The sequence below is a fragment of the Emys orbicularis genome, chromosome 1 (assembly GCF_028017835.1).
Source record: "Emys orbicularis isolate rEmyOrb1 chromosome 1, rEmyOrb1.hap1, whole genome shotgun sequence".
NCBI classification, from domain to species: domain Eukaryota; kingdom Metazoa; phylum Chordata; order Testudines; family Emydidae; genus Emys; species Emys orbicularis.
Window position 1 is genome coordinate 8247336 of NC_088683.1, and position 20354 is coordinate 8267689.

The 20354-nt window shown below is 42.5% G+C and overlaps 1 protein-coding gene across 1 annotated transcript; it reads left to right on the forward strand.

Moving 5' to 3' along the window:
* The first annotated feature begins 4052 nt into the window (after positions 1-4052).
* Positions 4053-18600, forward strand: LOC135882596 (carboxypeptidase A2-like). Its single transcript, XM_065409555.1, has 11 exons — positions 4053-4117; positions 7519-7600; positions 9267-9401; positions 10111-10209; positions 11589-11690; positions 12603-12704; positions 14285-14395; positions 14853-14943; positions 16096-16295; positions 17938-18022; positions 18416-18600. The coding sequence occupies exons 1-11, from the start codon at positions 4053-4055 to the stop codon at positions 18598-18600; spliced, it is 1257 nt and encodes a 418-aa protein (XP_065265627.1).
* The last annotated feature ends 1754 nt before the right edge of the window (positions 18601-20354 follow it).

Below are 20354 nucleotides of genomic sequence, written 5' to 3' on the forward strand. Positions count from 1 at the left end.
TCCTTGCGGTATATAACATGGGCAATGAAGGGAGCTGTAATATTGCTCTAAGGAGCCACAGGTTCTCTTGCCCTGTTTTTAAAGGAATAAAGTGAGAAGAGAAGGTAGGATCATTCTATTAAATACTTAAAGGATATGACCTAAGGGTCAAATTACCCCCTACCCAGGTTATTCTCCTTTTGGAAACGGGAAATTCACTAGTGGTGAGTTCCAGGCTCTAGTGGAAGCGCGTGCTGCTTACCTATCCTTTGGAGGGAGAGAAGGAGAGTTTGCTCCTCCTGGAACAGACTGGATTCAGCCCCCAAAACCCATGATCCATTGGAGGCCAAGGCTGTCCATGTTTTGGCCATGTGTTTGCACAATGCTTTCTTGCCATGTGTCCTTGACTGCTGCTGTCCTACAAGCTTCTGTTTGGGTGTGTGGACGTGATGGTATAGCATGGTGGGGCAGCTAGTGTACATGAATACAGACAGGATCTCTGCCTTAGGCTCCCTTTTGTCTGAGAAAGTGAAGGGGAACCTCATAAAGGGGAGACCTATTTTCTAAGTTGACTAAGGACACATTACAAGAAGCAGTGGCCTTAAACGAAAGCAGGGCAGGTTAGGATTAGACATAAGGGAGGTTCCTCAAGGGACGCATGGCCTACCATGTTTGGTGTTTTTTAGCTATATGGATGTGGTCTTTATCCACTGATGTAAGCTTTACCCACTGCTGCCTGTGAGGATATATTTTTATATCAGGTTTGCCTACTCTCTATCAGCCTTCCCAGCCCTTCAAAGGAAGGAGAACCTGAAGGCACTACCACCATGGAGTAAGAGTCACTATGGGGCAAGATTAGAAAGGCAAAGGCACAAAATGAGCTCAAACTAGCTATGGGAATAAAGGGAAACAAGAAGACTTTTTATCAATACATTAGAAGCAAGAGGAAGACCAAAGACAGGGTAGGCCCACTGCTCAGTGAAGAGGGAGAAACAGTAACAGGAAACTTGGAAATGGCAGAGATGCTTAATGACTTCTTTGTTTCGGTCTTCACCGAGAAGTCTGAAGGAATGCCTAACATAGTGAATGCTAATGGGAAGGGGGTAGGTTTAGCAGATAAAATAAAAAAAGAACAAGTTAAAAATCACTTAGAAAAGTTAGATGCCTGCAAGTCACCAGGGCCTGATGAAATGCATCCTAGAATACTCAAGGAGCTAATAGAGGAGGTATCTGAGCCTCTAGCTATTATCTTTGGGAAATCGTGGGAGACGGGAGAGATTCCAGAAGACTGGAAAAGGGCAAATATAGTGCCCATCTATAAAAAGGGAAATAAAAACAACCCAGGAAACTACAGACCAGTTAGTTTAACTTCTGTGCCAGGGAAGATAATGGAGCAAGTAATTAAGGAAATCATCTGCAAACACTTGGAAGGTGGTAAGGTGATAGGGAATAGCCAGCAAGGATTTGTAAAGAACAAATCATGTCAAACCAATCTGATAGCTTTCTTTGATAGGATAACGAGTCTTGTGGATAAGGGAGAAGCTGTGGATGTGGTATACCTAGACTTTAGTAAGGCATTTGATACGGTCTCGCATGATATTCTTATCGATAAACTAGGCAAATACAATTTAGATGGGGCTACTATAAGATGGGTGCATAACTGGCTGGATAACCGTACTCAGAGAGTTGTTATTAATGGTTCCCAATCCTGCTGGAAAGGCATAACGAGTGGGGTTCCGCAGGGGTCTGTTTTGGGACCGGCTCTGTTCAATATCTTCATTAACGACTTAGATATTGGCATAGAAAGTACGCTTATTAAGTTTGCGGATGATACCAAACTGGGAGGGATTGCAACTGCTTTGGAGGACAGGGTCATAATTCAAAATGATCTGGACAAATTGGAGAAATGGTCTGAGGTAAACAGGATGAAGTTTAACAAAGACAAATGCAAAGTGCTCCACTTAGGAAGAAAAAATCAGTTTCACACATACAGAATGGGAAGAGACTGTCTAGGAAGGAGTACGGCAGAAAGGGATCTAGGGGTTATAGTGGACCACAAGCTAAATATGAGTCAACAGTGTGATGCTGTTGCAAAAAAAGCAAACATGATTCTGGGATGTATTAACAGGTGTGTTGTGAGCAAGACACGAGAAGTCATTCTTCCGCTCTACTCTGCTCTGGTTAGGCCTCAGCTGGAGTATTGTGTCCAGTTCTGGGCACCGCATTTCAAGAAAGATGTGGAGAAATTGGAAAGGGTCCAGAGAAGAGCAACAAGAATGATTAAAGGTCTTGAGAACATGACCTATGAAGGAAGGCTGAAAGAATTGGGTTTGTTTAGTTTGGAAAAGAGAAGACTGAGAGGGGACATGATAGCAGTTTTCAGGTAGCTAAAAGGGTGTCATAAGGAGGAGGGAGAAAACTTGTTCACCTTAGCCTCTAAGGATAGAACAAGAAGCAATGGGCTTAAACTGCAGCAAGGGAGGTCTAGGTTGGACATTAGGAAAAAGTTCCTAACTGTCAGGGTGGTTAAACACTGGAATAAATTGCCTAGGGAGGTTGTGGAATCTCCATCTCTGGAGATATTTAAGAGTAGGTTAGATAAATGTCTATCAGGGATGGTCTAGACAGTCTTTGGTCCTGCCATGCGGGCAGGGGACTGGACTCGATGACCTCTCGAGGTCCCTTCCAGTCCTAGAATCTATGAATGAATCTATGAATCTATGGATTACAGTGCTGGTAAGCTATTTTTCTTCTGTTAGTTCCCAGGGACTCTGTCTGCATGCATCACAGCAGCTTCAACGTCGGGGATTTCCCCAGCAAGTTCTTCAATGGGAAAAACAAAGAGCACACCTGCCAGTCCGCTGATCCTGCCCTCTCTTCAGAGATGGCCGCCGCCTGGGCCTACTTAGAAAGAAAGGAAGCAAGGTTCGACTCAAAGCTCAGGATAGCGACTCCTCAGACATAAATCGCGAGAACTTGGATTCAGGGGCATCCTCGGGGAAGGAAAGTGAAACAGAATATATCCCCACCACAGCTCGCCTTAGGCAGAGAAAGATAGAACTACTGAAGCTAAGGAATACGGGGAGCCACTGGATCAGCGAACAACCCTGCCTTCACTGCAAAGCCAAGAGGACAAGAAAATGGCTGTCCCAGCATTTCTTTAATCCCATGCCACCTCCTCATGGGAAGAGCAGTTCATTAGAAGAGAATTCCTCCAGGGGTATCACCATGTGACTTGCCTTCATTTGAGCTATATTTGGGTTTTCGTTTGCTTGAAGCCACTGCACTAGGTAGACAGAACCTGTGTGAAAACACAGCGTGGGAGGGTTCAAGGAAATGACTCATTTCAATAAAACTTGGCTACAGACAATAAATATACTCAGCACAATGTGCTGGCTAATGTATGTATAAGAGTGTGCTTATTTAAAAATATAAATATCATTGCCTTGGCATGGCCTAGTGAAGACATCTCTTTCCACAGCAGATGTAACACAGGAGTTCCTCCATCTTAAGTATAGTGGGACAAATTCATTGAGGAACTAAGCTGAACTTCTGCTGAGTACCAGGGTGCAACAGGGCAAAATGGCAACAACCGTAGTTACAGGAACAGAGCCACTGCAATACAGAAGTGAGCCATACTTGTGAAAGGGGGTAGGGCCAGGCTGGGCAGAGCATACGGCAGTGGAGCTCCTGTGCATTTCCAACAGGCATTAAGGCTGCCTCCAGCGCCACTGGGGGAAACACCATCTCCTTCTTGAGGGCTGAATCTCCTCTAGGGCACATAGAGCTTTGCGGGCAAAGCTTTGACCTTGACACCTTCCTGTGCCAGCTTTGCTGAATTTAGCCCAGCCAGCTGCCAATTATCACAACATCAGAGTGCAAAGTACCCTTAGAGGAGAAATTACATCCTTATCTGCCCAACTACCTTGAGAGTTTTGACATATGTGGGAATTCAATCATATGGGATTCAGATACCACTTTAGTTGAAGAGGGGGGCCATGTCAGGCCCCATATATAAATATGGCCTTGCTTGCTAGATCATCGGTCTTCTGTTTCTGGATAACCCTTCAAACATGAGGCTGATTTTGTTTTTCAGCGCCCTTGCTGGGGCTGCCTGGTGCCTAGAAACATTTGTTGGGTGAGTTACATTTTAATAGAAGATCTCTGATTCAAAGGCCATGTTATTCTAAAACCTTTTTATCTTTGAGTACCTTAGTTGAAAAGGTTTGGGGCACATACTTTGCTTTTCATTAGCTAATTAGTTTTCACAAAATATCACCTTGGCTTTTTCTGTGCATCTCAGATCTTTTATTGAGAGGGATCATGAAGCTGTTTTGACATCCAGTGATCCAGAGGAAGGACTAAAATCCGTATAATGCACTTAATTATACAGTACATCTAGAGCTGTAGAGGGCACAGCAGTTTGGTTCTCAGGGTTCTGAGGGAACAATTTCTTTAGATTGATGAGTTCACAAGAGAGTTGGGTTCATGCTACAGAGTTTGGGGTGTGAATTGATCCAAATTTCCCCAATGTTTAGGTTTACCTGGGATTTTGCTTCATCTTATTATAGAGCTAGGGATCAGCCTCAAAAGTACGGATCTGGAAGTGGATCTGAATCTCACCACAAAGTTTGAGAATGTTTGGACCCATGAGTTTGGTTTGGCTCATTATAGAAATAGGGTCCCATAAGGAAAACTAGAATCAGGTTCCAGATCCAAACTTGCCCAGAGCACAGGGGTGCTGAGATTCAGGGTTCTGATTGAAGCCCATCTCTTGTTTACAGTCCCTTGAGGTTTGCTTTGAATTTTGAGGAAGCCCAAAAATGAAAAGTGAAACTTAGCTGAAACTGCCCAGTTTCACGCGGTTTTGATTCAGAACCATCAACTGGCCCCATGTTCACTAAAAAGTGGACCAAGAGTAGCTCCAAACGTTCATGAACCTCGCAAAATAGTCTGAGTTTAACCCCAATCCTGGGCAAGGGTTGTTCCTTCCAATCCCAAAGTTTTGCACAGCTGAGCTTCAACTGTGTTCCTCAAGCATGAAGATTGATAGCCTCTGTTAATTTTTATGCTAGGTAGTGTCCCTGCCGATTCTTTTCTCTCTCTCTCTCTCTTTTTTTTTTTTTTTTTTTTTTGGAGTATAAATGTCTGATCTCTTTCAGAACCTTACTAAGCAATTTGTATTATAATATCTTACAGCATGAGGTTACATAGGTTTATTCACACATTGCATTAAAATATGTGCTTTAAGCTTGTTGCCTTTTAATCTCATTAAGTGTATAAGAACTTGACTAAAATACAATACAAAATCTGATGGATGTCTGCTAGAATGCGGGAAATAGACACCAGATCCCAGTGAACAAACATCCATACATCAGAAAAGCCTGTTTAATTAACACATAATTTGCAATTTTCTTGACAGTCTAAGTAGAGTGGCCAAGTATTGCTAGAAGCCTGGATACTTCTCTCTCACATTAAGGGTGGTTCAACCAGATTTAAAGTGAGGTATATTAGCAAGGGAAACTTGTGCTGCTGCTGTTTTCCCTGCTGTATCTGTTCTGTATATGTTTCTATTGTATGACTGGAACCCAATGGACAATAGAAAAAAAGTAAATACTAGCCAAGATAAGAGTACCACTCAACTGGCAGGTTTGCACTATCAGAGATGCAGACCTCCCAGCGGTAACAGCAGAGCTACACGGGGACATGTACTGGGCGCTATGATTATTATTATGATTTAATATTTATATTACAGTAGCTTGTAGTGGCTCCAGTCAGAGCCCCATTGTTCTAGGTGTTATAAAACACATTCAAAGATACAGTCCTTGCCCCAGAAAAGCTTACAATTTAAGAAGACAGATTACATACAAAGAGGAAAAGGGGGAGAAAGAAAGATCAAATAAAATAAATGCAAAATGACTCTCTTTTGGTCCATCCTGGAACCTTGTCAGCACTGAGTTTTCATGAGATTATTGGCCTTTGGGACGCCTGTCTTTTGAAGTTGGAGACAAGAATGGAGAACTGCATTATATATAACATCAAACTGTAGAGCTCATTTAATAGATTCATAGCTTCCAAGGCCCGAAGGAACCACTCTGATAATCTAGTCTCTCCTCCTGGATAACACGAGCCATTGGACTTCCCTGAATTAATTCATGCTTCAAGTCCCATAGCTGTGATTGAAGTACCGCATATATTTTAGAAAAAGGTCCAGTCTTGATTTCAAAATGTCCATTGATGGAGAATCTACCACAACCCTTAGTAAATTGCTCCAATGGTTGATTACTCTCACTGTTAAACAATTACACCTTGTTTCTAGTCTGAATTTGTCTAGCTTCAACTTCCAGCCATCCAATCTTGTTATTCCTTTGTATACTAGATTGACGAGCCCTCTGTTATCATATGTCTCTTCTCCACGTCGGTACTTATAAACTGTGATCAGTTCACCCTTTAATCTTTTATTTGATAAGCTAAATATACACCTCTACCCCAATATAACGCGACCCGATATAACACGAATTCGAATGTAAAGCAGTGCTCTGGGGAGGGGGGGGAGGGGGCTGCACACTCCGGCAGATCAAAGCAAGTTCGATACAACCCAGTTTCACCTATAACGCGGTAAGATTTTTTGGCTCCCAAGGACAGCGTTATATTGGGGTAGAGGTGTATTGAGCTCCTTGAGTCTCTCACTATAAGGTATGTTTTCCAACTCCTTAATCATTCTCATGACTCATCTCTGAAACCTCTCCAATTTTTCAAACTCCTTGAATTGTGAACACCAGAATTGGACATAGTATCCAGTAGCAGTCGCTCCAGTGCCAAATAATACAGAGGTAATATAACCTCCCTATTCCCACTCAATAGTTCCCTGTTTATATATTCAAGAATCACAGCCCTTTTAGCATCATGCTGGGAGCTCATGTTTAGCTGATCATGGCCCCCAAATCTGTTATAAAGTCACGACTTCCCAGGATAGAGTCCCACATCCTGTAAGTATGGCCTGCATTCTTCGTTCCTAGTCATATGACCTACAATTGGCCATAACACAACATATATTGTTTGATTGCCCTCAGCTCACCAGGCATTCCAGATTGCTTTGTTTCAGTGGCCTGGTCTCTTCATACCTTACCACTACCCACATCTTTGTGGCATCTGCAAACTTTATCAGTAATGAATATTTTCTTCCAGGTCATTGATAAAATTATTCAATACCATAGGGCCAAGAACTGATCCCTGCTGGACCCCACTAAAAAATCAGTGTTGATTTCCCGTTTACAGTTACAATTTAAAACCTATTAGCTAGCCAGTTTTTAATCCATATAATATGTGCCATGGTGATTTTGTATCATGCTACTTTTTAAATCAAAATATCATGCAGTGCCAAGTCGAATGCCTTACAGAAATCTAAGTATATAACATCAACACGATATTACCATTATCAGCCACATTTGTAATCTCATCAAAAAATAACAGCAAGTTAATCTGACAAAATCTATTTTCCACAAACCCATTTGGTAAGATTTATTTCATTTTTTGTAGCGACCAGGTTCTTCGGGTGAAGGCAAACAGTGAAGAAGAGATTAACAAACTACAGCTGTTAGAAACACTGGAGCATCTTCAGGTGTGTCATTACACTTTCTACAGACATTTGTTAATCTTTCCGATTGTGAGTTCTTCAGGGCAGGGATTGTGCCTAACTTTTTTTGTTTGGAAATTGTTTTCACAATGTGGGAACTGCCATAAATAAATAATAATAATAATAGTATAGAATAATAAAAATGTCGGGCTGGAGGGGACCTCGGGGGTCTAGTCCAGACCTCTGCACTGAGGCAGGACCAACATCCCTGACAAGTGTTTGTCTAACTTATTCTTTAAAAGTTCCAATGATCGGGATTCCACAACCGTCCTTAGTCCAGTGTTAACTACTCTTATAGTTAGAAAGTTTTTCCTAATATCTAACCTAAATCTCCCTTCCTGCAGATTAATCTGATTACTTCCTGTCCTACCTTCAGTGGACATGGAGAACAATTAATCACCGTCCTCTTTACAACAGGTCTTAACATATTTAAAGACTGTTATGAGGTCCCCGCCTTGGCCTTCTTTTCTCAAGTCTAAATAAAAGCCCAGGTTTTTTTTTTACCTTTCCTCATAGGTGAGGTTTTATCATTTTTTGTCACTCCCCTCTGGACTCTCTCCAATTTGTCCACATCTTTCTTAAAGCGTGGGGCCCAAAACTGAATACAATACTCTAGCTGAGACCTCACCAGTGCCAAACAGAGTGGAACAATTGCCTCCCATTGTTACATATGACACTTCTGTTAATTTACCCCAGCATGATATTTAGTCTTTTTCACAACGGTGTCACACTGTTGGTTCATGCTCAATATAAGAGGCATGATCTAGTAGTCTTAGCCCCATCCTGGAAACAGGAACTCCTGAGTTCTAATCCTGTGTCTGATTGTGCCTGACCTAAAGCAAGTCACTTTAAACTAGGGTGACCAGCTGTCCTGATTTTATAGGGACAGTCCCGATATTTGGGGCTTTTTCTTATATAGGTGCCTATTACCCCCCATCCCCTATCCCGATTTTTCACACTTGCTATCTGATCACCCGACTTTAAACCTCTGCATTTCAGTTTCCTCCTTTTAAAACTGGGATGATAATATTTATATACTGGTCTTCTACTGGCATTATGATAATTAATTAATGTATGTATTGTGTTATGAGGAAGATAAGCATGATGTAAAACACTAGGCATTATAGATTTTATCACCATTGATGAGAACTTCTCTTAAATTTAATCTATTTTATTTATTTGTATTATATACATGCAAGATAAAATATGCAACACTATAAAAGAAGCAAAAGCAACATACATAGTATCATATAATCATCTCTATATTGAGCATTTCTTGAAACTATACCTGGTGAGGGGAAAATACAAGACAGTCATAATAGATATGGTACTAAATCTCCTGTCACTTATGCTGCTGAAGTGCTGTTGAAGTCAATGAAAATGCCAGCTTTTGTCTTTCCAAGGGATTTGTGAAGTGAGGACAGTAATACTTATATGTTGCAAGGGTGTTGTGAAGCCCAGTGATGATTGTTTATATAGTGATTTGAGAGTCTCAGATAATAGAATATGCTAAAGTGTGAAGTGGTGCAAAACCAAAGGTGTTATCCCAACTTGGGGGAGTTAGAGATTTTCAGGGCTTCTTGAGAGATGTTCCCCAAAGTCCATTTTTCTGAAATGATTCTCTGATCTGTATTGTTTGTCTTCTCTTCAGCTTGATTTTTGGCTACGCCCCTCAAACCCAGCACTTCCTGTGGATATTCGAGTCCCCTTTCCCAGTCTCCAAGCAGTCAAAGTCTTCCTGGAGTCCCACCACATCGAGTACTCTGTCCTGCTTGAAGACCTGCAGGTAGACAAAAGTACTTCACTGAAGCGTGATTTATCTCCCTAATCCCTGCATTTATCCTCATTGATGTTATTTATAATAGAAGCAATACACAGCACTAAAGATTCCTACCTCTCATAAGCCTACCTGTACCAATGCAGGTTTCCCTAAATCTTGTGAAAGCCAACTACAGCGCTCACAACAGGTACCAGATCAGTGATGCAGGGTCTGTTTTAAGTTCTTCCTTCCACATGGATAGGCTTCCTTTTACTATTCTTTGTAGACCCTGTATTTAGCTATTAAGAGTCTGACTACATTTTTCAAGAACGACGTTGGCTCCCCTCAAGTTACTAGAACCCTACATCACAGTGTGAGAAAAGCATCTCTGTTGGGCGTTGAACTGCGGGACTCTTGACAAGCAGTATTTCCAACAGACCAGCTAAATCACTGTTAACTCTTTGCAGTAGCAACCTTGTTCCTTTTTCAGGAATTCTGACACTATCCCCATTCAGCTTAATGAAACTTAATGTTGACCATTTAAATGCCAACAGTGTTACCTATTTCACTGCCGATGAGTTTAGTGGAAACATTCAGCTGTTCTGCAGTTGTGTCTGGAGTCTGACACCGGGGACACAGCTAGTGTGGAGTGCTGCCACTTTCCCAATTCTGACACTTGATTAAAATCCTACCGAAGAAGTTGGCCTTCCTCACAGATTTGAATTGCTTGGTTTAGGTCATAGTAGAGGAAGAAAAGCAAGAGATGGTCAACAATCAACGAAGGGAACGTGGCACCAGTAATTTCAACTATGGAGCTTATCACCCCTTAGAATCTGTAAGTATTTCAAGTTCAGCTGTTTGGGAGAGAGATTATTTAATTCTGTCCTGCTTTTGCATGTTACCTCCACTCAAACATTCTTTGTAAGTATGTTGAATTCCTTCTTGGCTTCCTTTCTGCATTCTCCACAGCAGTTTTAATATCTCATACCATTACAAGCAGGTCAGTTGTGTTTTATAATGAGTTTATTTAGGACTCATCGCATTGAAGGATTACTCTCAGTTGCTAAAAGGTAGGAATATTACAAGCAGGTGCTCAAACCTCTTCACACAGCTCTGCCAATACTTCGCATTTCGTTACCCCTGTTATTCCAGTCCAGGGCCCACACATAGCTCTATCACTGCACTTTAATCCAGGCCTGCAGCAGCTCCATTCCAGCGCTGGGCTTCCACATTGTTGGGCTGGATCTAGTTGTATGCATGGTCTGTTTTGCTGCTACAGGAACCAGGGTACCAGACTAGATGGAGCAATGTCTTGCAGGTCCTGTTTTGCTGCATTATGTGGCCTCCTCTGTCTTGATGTACAGCTATTGAATGTCACACTTATTTTAGACAATAAAAATGCTAGGTGTACGGTCTCATCAAATTAAAATGTGTCTGATTTGGATCTCACACGGTTTTGTTTTTTTTTACCAGTGTAACTCTATTGACTTCTGTGGAGTAACTGCAGATTTACCTTGGGATGAATGAGAACAGAGATAGGCCCACTAAGTGCACCAAAAAAGTGATTTTATACAACTTTCTTCCATGTGACGTTGGTTGTGACTGGCAGTGTGTGAGTTCAGTGTCAGAGATGACAGACCATCTTCCACGTTGCTCTAATGATCAGTCTGGAGATAGAATGTTAGCCCAATACCAAGGAGTGAGGGCTCAGGTCCCTGCTTTGGGAGAATGGCATCAAACAATACCCTACAGTGAACCCCCTTTTCTGGCCTACACACAGAGCAATGCTGGGGGGGCTTTAGAGGAAGCCAATTCTAGCCCTTCTTAGCTAAGAAAGGTCTGCTGTGATGCAGAGCTTTTGAGGGCAAAAATTGGGAAGTAAAGGGGTGAAGAATGAGGGGATCCCCTTCTCAGAAATATGCGGTCCAAATTGCTTTTGTGTAGGATCTTTTTTATAAACTGCACCCCAAAATGCTTTGCAGAATTAGATAATTCCACATCAGAGATAGATAATAGCTGAAGGAGAGAAAAATGAAGCTGTACAGGCAAGAGAGAAGAGAGGTGTTTTGTGACGGTGGAAAGTAAATGGAAAGTAAAGTGGAGAAATACAGGCAGGCAGCAAGCACTACAGAGGAGAAAGCTCTCGCATCAACACAAGGATTAGCATTAAAATATTTGATAGCATATAAACTCTGTCATTATTTTAAATTTTAGATTTATGCAGCATTGGATGATCTTGCAGCTGAGTACCCCAGCCTTGTGAGCAAACAGAAGATTGGAGAGTCTTATGAAAAGCGGCCCATGTACATTCTCAAGGTATTGTTCCTGTGCATGTAACAACAACTTTACATTTCTCTAGCACCTGTCTGTCCAAAACATCCCAGAGCATCTAGAGAGAGAAATCACTCCACCCACCACTACACTGCCGCCACCGCCGGTCATTAATGGGACAGCTGTTCAGCAGAACTGAGCAACCCTTTTCAAAAATAACTTTGCCAAGGTGATACTGCAGAAGGCGGCTTTATGGAATTAATCACATTTGAATTTGGCCAGGACCTTGGGCCAACACCCTGACTCTTGCAAAAAAGTATTATGGGATCTTTGATCACTGCAAATAATGAGAACTTTGTGTTTATGCCTCAGGGACTTCAGTACCTTTGAAAAACTGGAGCCTTGGTTTGCAAAAATAGAAAAAAAACCGACTCATTCCAGATATTGGCTTTGTTCAATTTATGTTGGTCCAAATGGGAAAGCCACTGTCATGGGTGAGACTGAGTCGCTTACTTAGCTCTTAGGTGGCACCGTGCCAAAGATGCTCATTTAGAATAATGATACATACCCTTAATTTTTGGAGGATCCTGGCTGACTTAACAACAGATATGAATAATGGGCACATTTGGGGCTGGTGAAGATATTATGTGTATACACAGTGGCTTCCTCATCAGAAACAGAGGAGGACAGGGAGCAGATGCTGTAGCAAAAACTGCAAATGACAATGTTAAGTCAATGAACTGGTAAATCTGGCAAGATTACCAGCAGCATTAAGGCAAATATCCCATCACGGGGTCTGATTCTCCACTCCATTACACCAGTTTTATGCCACACAACTCCATTCAGACCCATTGCTTTTCCATCATTTCCAATATTTCAGATGGAAAAAAGAGTGGGATAGGAAGTGAGAGGACTCGCGCTAGTGAGTGTTTTTAAAGTTTATGTTTCATTTTGCAGTTCAGCACTGGAGGAACCAACCGTCCTGCCATTTGGCTCGATGCCGGTATCCACTCCCGAGAATGGGTCACCCAGGCAACTGCACTGTGGACAGCTAAAAAGGTTAGTGGATTGACTTTCTTTTCTCCTGGGATGGCTACTGACTATTATTGATTGATAAAATATTTAAAAGAATACATTGCCTATATACAGCACCTTTCATGAAAAGATACCAGAATGGTCTACTGTATATACTTTACCCACCAAGGTTTATAGGGATTGCTTCACCCACCCATGAAATACACCCACTTCTGGGGTGGAACGTGGCAGCTGTTTAACACTGCACCGAAATTTAAAACAGGTAGTGAAAAATGCTGTATTCAATTGAAACTGTAAGGGGAATTTTAGGTCAGAAAAATGCAATTTGGTCAGGACATCAAATTTAATAGCCCTACTCTTGTGAAAAGTCACATGGGATCTTTAACAGCAAACGTCAGTAATTCAGTTTTATGTCTCATCTGCACTTCCAGCAACACACTGACTCCTATCTAGGGTGACCAGACAGCACATGTGAAAAATAGGGACGGGGGTGGGGGGTAATAGGAGCCTATATAAGAAAAAGAACCAAAAATCGGGACTGTCCCTATAAAATCCGGACATCTGGTCACCCTACTCCTATCACTACATTGAGACATTAATTCATTATTGCCTCTGAGAGAAAAAACAACACCTACTGTGAGAAAACAGCTTATTCATAAATCTGCAGTATATATTACACAGATCAAGGGCTTGATTCTCCATTCTGACTTCTCAGTGTGTTACAGCCATTTTGCACTTATTTTGCACAGGAATAAATGATTACGTGGCATGCAAGGCAGAAGAGAATCAGGCTCTAGATGTTCTTTTGTAGATAAATTTTTATTTCCTTTCTACTTTGAGCTTACTGTAACCCAGCCAGAATTAGGTACAGTATTATCATTGCAAGTATTCTATAATGATCGAACATAACCCAGAATCAATTATATTGATTTTTACGCAGTTAATAATGCTTTACTTGTCTGTAGCACTTTTTATCTAAAGATCTCAGATGGCTTTACAGCAATTTATTTTAGTCTCATAGCTCTTCTTTGCGGTAGGTCAGTCTTACTAGCCTCATAACTAATGGGAAACTGAGGCACAGAGAGGTTAAATGACTTGCCCAAGGTCTCACAGTGAATCACTGACAGAGCTGAGAATAGTATCCAGGAGGCATGACTCCCAATGCTGTGCTTTCACCACTACCGTACATCTGTACAATTACATATTGTTTAGCGACAGTCACACCGATATGATAGATGACGTACCAACAAGACAGTAACTTTTAAAGTGTCTCTTATTCGTCATCAAGTTTCAGGGCTCACATGCCACTGAAATGAATAAGGGTGGTTCCCACCCCTCAGAGCTATTGTTTCAGTCTGCGGTCTCAGAGAGAAAGAGTCACACTGGGAAGGTTATCTTTGCCAACAGAAGGGCCAAAAAATTAAATTATTTTAAAATGAGAGCATAAATTCTGCTGACAATGACTAAGCTACCAGAGAAATGCAGCTGTATTGTACACCCCAACCCTGCTTACCCCAACCCCAGTACATAACTATTACAGTATGAGCATTTGGGGAAGAAGCAACTCCGATAAGCATGTTGGAATGTATTTTATCTCTGCTTAGATTGCGTCTGAGTATGGGAACAATCCATCTGTCACCTCCCTGTTAAACAGAATGGACATTTTCCTGCTGGTTGTCACAAACCCTGATGGATATGCATTCACTCATACCAATGTGAGTAACCACGGTGTGATTACATCCCGATTTCCAAACCGAACCAGGCACTTCTGGAAGCTGGGCAGTGATCTGCCATGCCATCAAAAAATGGAAAGTTTTGTTTTAGAAAAACACATCGAGCAGATACATATTTAGCCTTGTAAAGGTAGATCACAATAGGGTAGGGTCACCACAGAGACCTACTGAGCCATCTAATCCATCATTGTTCCCTCCTGGATATTCACCAGTGCTTCCACTGCTTCCCTTGGTCCACCCCCCTAGCCAGTCTAGCAGAAGTCACATTAGGCTTCTCTCTTGCACTGATAGATTCATAGATTCCAAGGTCAGAAGGGACAATTGTGATAATCTAGTCTGAGCTTCACTTATAGATGAATGGTAGCTATTTCTGACTGGAAGTTTTAATGAAATCACCAAGCTTTGCTCCTTTTGAATCCATTATGTTTCTTTATTTCAGAATCGTATGTGGCGGAAGACACGTTCTAAGAATTCTGGGAGCCTGTGCATTGGAGTTGATCCAAATAGGAACTGGGATGCAGGCTTTGGAGGTAGAAGAAGAGTTTTCATCTACAGTTGTCACTACCGAAGCTGTTTCCCTTCCATATACCTAGTCACAGGGGAACAATCTAGGACTTTTTAAAAGTGACATGCAAAATATAGGCATCTGTAGCATTATAGGGCTGAATGCCCAGAGTATGTCAGGCTAAACAGGGCATCTAACACATTTACTAGTTCAAAGGAGTTTTTGCTTAGGTTTCAATATGGTCTAGCTCTGCTTGGATCAATGTCTCCTTCATCAATGTGACAACCCTCCCAGCATGCACTCTGCTGAGGATGTCACATCAATCACTGACTCCCTCTACTATTGGCCTCTAGACAGTCAGGTAAATGCATTACACCTCTACCCCGATATAATGCTGTCCTCAGGAATCTTACCACGTTATAGGTGAAACCGCGTTATATCGAACTTGCTTTGATCCGCCGGAGTGCATAGCCTTTCTCCCTCCCCCCCCTCCCTCCCCCGGAGCACTGCTTTACCACGTTATATCCGAATTCGTGTTATATCAGGTCGCGTTATATCGGGGTAGAGGTGTATTTACCTGGAGGCCTGGAAGGATTCTATTTGTTTTTTTATAAAATAAGATGGATAAGATCAACTATTTTCAATTTTCCCCCTGTTATTATTGACTTATATTTCTGCATCAGCTTGGAAGAAAAAAGTCTATCAGCTCACATGTTGTATACTCAAAAGTTAATGGATCAGATTCTGATCTCTATTATACTAGTGTAAAACCAAGGTAACTCTACTGAAGCCAGTGGAAGTACTCCAGGTTTACAATGGTGTTATTGAGATCAGAATCTGGCCCAATGGATGTAGAAGCCAACATCATGAGAGATTCAGAAATAAAATGGTAAAAGCTGATAGTAATCATATTTCATAAGAGTAATTTCTGGATGGATTGCCAGGGAGCAAAAGAAGGCATGAGTTCTCTATCAATCGTAACAATGTGTCTTTTTCTAATTTTCACTCTCTCAAAATACTTTTCTATCATCTATCAGGCCTTGTCCCTGAGAAAAGATCTGTTGCTAGAGTTTTCACTGTACAGTATTAGGCAACTTCATCTTTGTGTCAATCTGCACTGAATTCCCTTGAGTTACAGTTTTACAGATGTACCTTTGATCCTCACTTGCACCAACAGGCCCTGGAGCCAGTACCAACCCCTGCTCTGAGTCTTACCGTGGACCCAGCGCCAACTCGGAAGTGGAAGTAAAAAATGTTGTAAACTTTATCAAGAGCCATGGGAACATCAAGGCCTTCCTCACCCTTCACAGCTACTCTCAGCTTCTGTTGTTCCCCTTTGGGTATAAGTGCACCAACCCTGCTGACTACAAAGAGCTGGTGAGATACTGCAGCTTCTTGACCCTAAGCCTTTCTCTGTCCTGACTGAGTTGTCTAGGGTGACCAGACAGCAAATGTGAAAAATCGGGATGGGGGTGGGGGGTAATAGGAGCCTAGATAAGAAAAAGACCCAGAAATCAGGACTGTCCCTGTAAAATCGGGACATCTGGTCACCCTAGAGTTGCCTTTCATATTTTGAGTGTTAGCCAAGTATTAAAATGACATTTTAAAGACAATAATCACGGGCTAAATTCTCCCCTCACATGGACCAGAGCAACTCCATTAAAATCAATGTGGCTCCTCAAGTGTGAGTGAAATGAGAATCTGGCCCCATACACTATCTTTAAAATCTGATCCTTCCCTCCTTCCTTGTTTTGCTTATGGTTGTGACTTTGAGCATGTCTCTAACATACACATTCTTCAGGTGGTCTTTCTTGCTTACACCACTCGTCCATCTCAACATTCGTATTTCTGTGGAACCGATCATTTGCTCATGTTTCTTCTTTGTTGCTCAACACTCAGTGCCATAAGTTAAAACTGGACGGACCACCTCTTTTTTTTATAGACTTTGCCTCTTAATCTTACTGGTATCTTCCTGTCACGTACTACACCACTTATCTCTCTCCATTTGATCCTAGCTCTAATTTCATCCTCCATTTCCCCATTTTCCTGGATTCTGGAACCCAGATACTTGAAACTTTGCATTTTTGGTATTGTCTGACCATCTAGTTTCAAGGATAATTCTTCAGTGATCACCTGATTGAAATCACATACCATATACTCTGGTTTTCCTCTGCTTGTTTTGAGCCCATGTCTTGCTGTGCGGGAGCGCAGGCTCAGATGGTTTGGTCATGTAAAGCACAGTCCTGATAGCAATCTGGGTAAGAGAGTCCCAACAGATCAAGACTGAAGGAAAAAGACAGAGAGGCCGACCCAAAAAGTGGTGGGATGTTATAAAGGAAGATTTGTTAGCAGGTGGTGTGACAAAGGATAAGACATTGAACAGATCACTTTGGAGGGAGAGGACTCAGAGTGAACTCCATTTGATGGGATTAATGCAAGGAAGAAGAAGACAATATCTTTAAAATATAAATCCCTACTTGTGTGAACAGGTGGCGTCTCACCACCCTGTACCCAACACAGGACACTCACACACATTGGGTCTAGTCCCAACTTCCTGGTTCTCTTTAAGTATGAGAACATCCACAGTTACATTAGATAGGATAAAATAATAACAATATTAATATTTTTAAGAACTACACACTGTGTATGCGTCAAACCATGCGCCAACCACTAACTCATGGGAATTTGGAAGAAACTTTCCCAGTGGGGAGATTATACTGTAATTATCCACGGGGCTTTCTTGCACTTTCCTCTAAAGCACATAGTACGGGCCACTACCAGCCAGGATACCTCCCAAAATATTGTAAACATGGTGGATGCTGTAGCTAGTGTCCCGCTATACAGCAATTCAGACATTAATAGATTCAGTACAACTAATTTTTGGTGGGTGAGGGTCAGCTCTAAACCAATTTGGATATTTTCTTAAATGAGGCTTGGGGTAGAAACTCTCCCCTGTTTCAGTTTGAACTTTTAATCTTCCTAATCTGACTTCTTCCTGACTCTTCCGTGATCCCTCTAGGACGCCGTGGGGAAAGCAGCTGCCAGTGCTCTAGCTTCACTGTATGGCACGACATATAAAGTTGGGACCATTTGCTCAACTATCTGTAAGTATTGAGCAGTTCTGCGTTTGATGGGCTGTAGTGGGGGGAAGGGTCCACTCTTCCCTCCTCAAGGTGGGGACTTCATCCCACTAGAAGGTCCATCCTTGTAATGATGGGTCAATGGGATCCCTCACTAATTGCCAACTGATCCCCCACAGGCTGACCTAATGTCTGACCCACACCAATGTTACCTTTATAGGGCCCACTCCCAGAAATTCAGTGCAGTCTGAGTAGTGCACACCCAGCCCTAGTAAGCCCCTTTACTTCCTCATAGAGGACCCAATCCTGAAAGGTACCAAGCATGCTCATCTCCAGTGGACTCCATCTACTAGCCAGCACTGGTGCACCTGGACACAAACCAGCTCACCTAGTGTGGTTTCTCTCTCTCTCTTTCAGACCAAGCCAGTGGAGGCAGCATTGACTGGTCCTATGATTATGGCATCAAATACTCCTTCGCCTTTGAGTTGCGAGACACAGGTCGCTACGGCTTCCTTCTGCCAGCCACTCAAATCATCCCTACTGCAGAAGAGACCTGGCTAGGTCTGCTGAAGATCATGGAGCATGTGCGAGACAATCAGTAATAGAAGTGGGGAGGCAAATCAACAGTATAAAAAGGATGAAGCCAACCGTCATTTAGAAAACAAACCCCAAATCTGATTCCTTTGTACTAATGTAGTAGCATATTCAGCTGATGAAAAGCCCTGTGTACGTTCAAACTACTGCGAGATGCATCTGTCTGTAAAGATTCCTTGCTGCACATCTCTTGTCCCTGCCTTTGCTTTTCCATCTATGGAATTCTTACACAGTGTCAAAATGTTAGGACCAGGCCAATATTCTGTAATAGACCCTTTTGTGGTTCTTCAGAAAGAAACACAGGTAGCAGCCTGTGATTAAAGCAAGAGTAGACTCGTAGACTTCAAGGTCAGAAGGCACCATCAGGGTCATCTCGTCTGACCTCCTGCACATCACAGGCCACAGAACCTCACCCACCCACTCCTGTAACAGACCCCTAACCTCTGGCTGAGTTACTGAAGTCCTCAAATCATGGTTTAAAGGCTTCAAGTTACAGAGAATCCACCGTTTACACTAGTTTAAACCTGCAAGTGACCCAGGCCTCATGCTGCAGAGGAAGGCGACACCTCCCCCATGGTTCCATCAGAATAGGGTGAAAAATTTGACTGCCATTATTATTGGTAATTGTGCCCAGTCAGGCAAAAATACAGGCCATTTACCAGCTAGGTGAAGAGGCCGGTGGGGAGACCTGCACTGGGGTGGAGACAGGAATGTGGTGGGACAGTGACAATGTGGCGGGAGGAGGCTGCTTGTGGGTTCAGAGAAGATGGGAATTATTTGCCTTGGAGAGGAGGAAACATACGTCCTATGGGCTGTGCGTGTGGCACAGCATCCTGGTTTGGCTTCCAGCAAATCTGTCTCTGTGTGAAACAACTTCAATCTATCAGCCTCTATCAGTTACTCCCAGGATCTGAATTTTTAGCTCATGTCTCCCAATTGCTAAATCCCCAGCACCAGTATTAAACTGCCTTCCTATCCATGTTGACAATCCGGTTTGTACTTTTCACCTGACCTTTCTTAGGTTTCCTCCACGTTTCTTCTTTTGCAATGAAAATAAAACTAACTTCCTTCACCTGCGTTCAGAACTGCGATTCTGCAGACCTGGCACCATCTCTCCTGCTGATATCCCGTCTATGGGACAGCAACGAGCACTGCGGCTAGTATCCCAGACAGGTCTAACAAGGGCCTTATATTTGAACTGAATGACAGCAGTAATTAGCACTTATTCTTTGTAACCAGCTAATCAATCCACACAACACCCTTGTTACACTTGGGAAACTGAGGCTTGGAAAGGTTAAGGGCCACATTTTCAAAAGCAGCAAAGAGTCCTGTGGCACTTTATACTTTTCAAAAGTATCTTCTACCTTTGGGGTCCCAGTTATAAACACTGCCTGATTTTCAGTGCTGATGCGCACTTACAATTGACGTCAACTTATCCAGGGGCCTACATTTAGATTTAGGGGCCTAACTTTAGGCACCCAGGTTTGAAAATGTGGTCTGGGTAATATCACTTATCCATCACCGAAATGCAGCTGCGTCTGAGGTGGAGCGTGATGGACATTCTTACAGTCTGGCAGTGTATGGGGCCATACAAAGACACAAGGGTCTGGGGAAGAATTCCCTAGACACAGGAGTATGTGTACAGGTCACAGTGTACGGCTGACCTGCACTGCCAAATGCTACTCCCCCTCATAAGCCCCAGGGCGGGGGCAGGTTAGGGGCACAAGGGGATGGTGTCAGGGATGAGAGGGGAAGTAGCCGT

What these genes read in the sequence shown, in the direction of transcription:
- LOC135882596 (XM_065409555.1), top strand. Translation starts at nt 4,053, where the DNA reads ATGAGGCTGATTTTGTTTTTCAGCGCCCTTGCTGGGGCTGCCTGGTGC. An exon ending in AAACACTGGAGCATCTTCAG is followed by an intron (nt 7,601 to 9,266) that starts GTGTGTCATTAC and finishes TCTTCTCTTCAG; the next exon opens with CTTGATTTTTGGCTACGCCC. An exon ending in ATGCATTCACTCATACCAAT is followed by an intron (nt 14,396 to 14,852) that starts GTGAGTAACCAC and finishes TCTTTATTTCAG; the next exon opens with AATCGTATGTGGCGGAAGAC.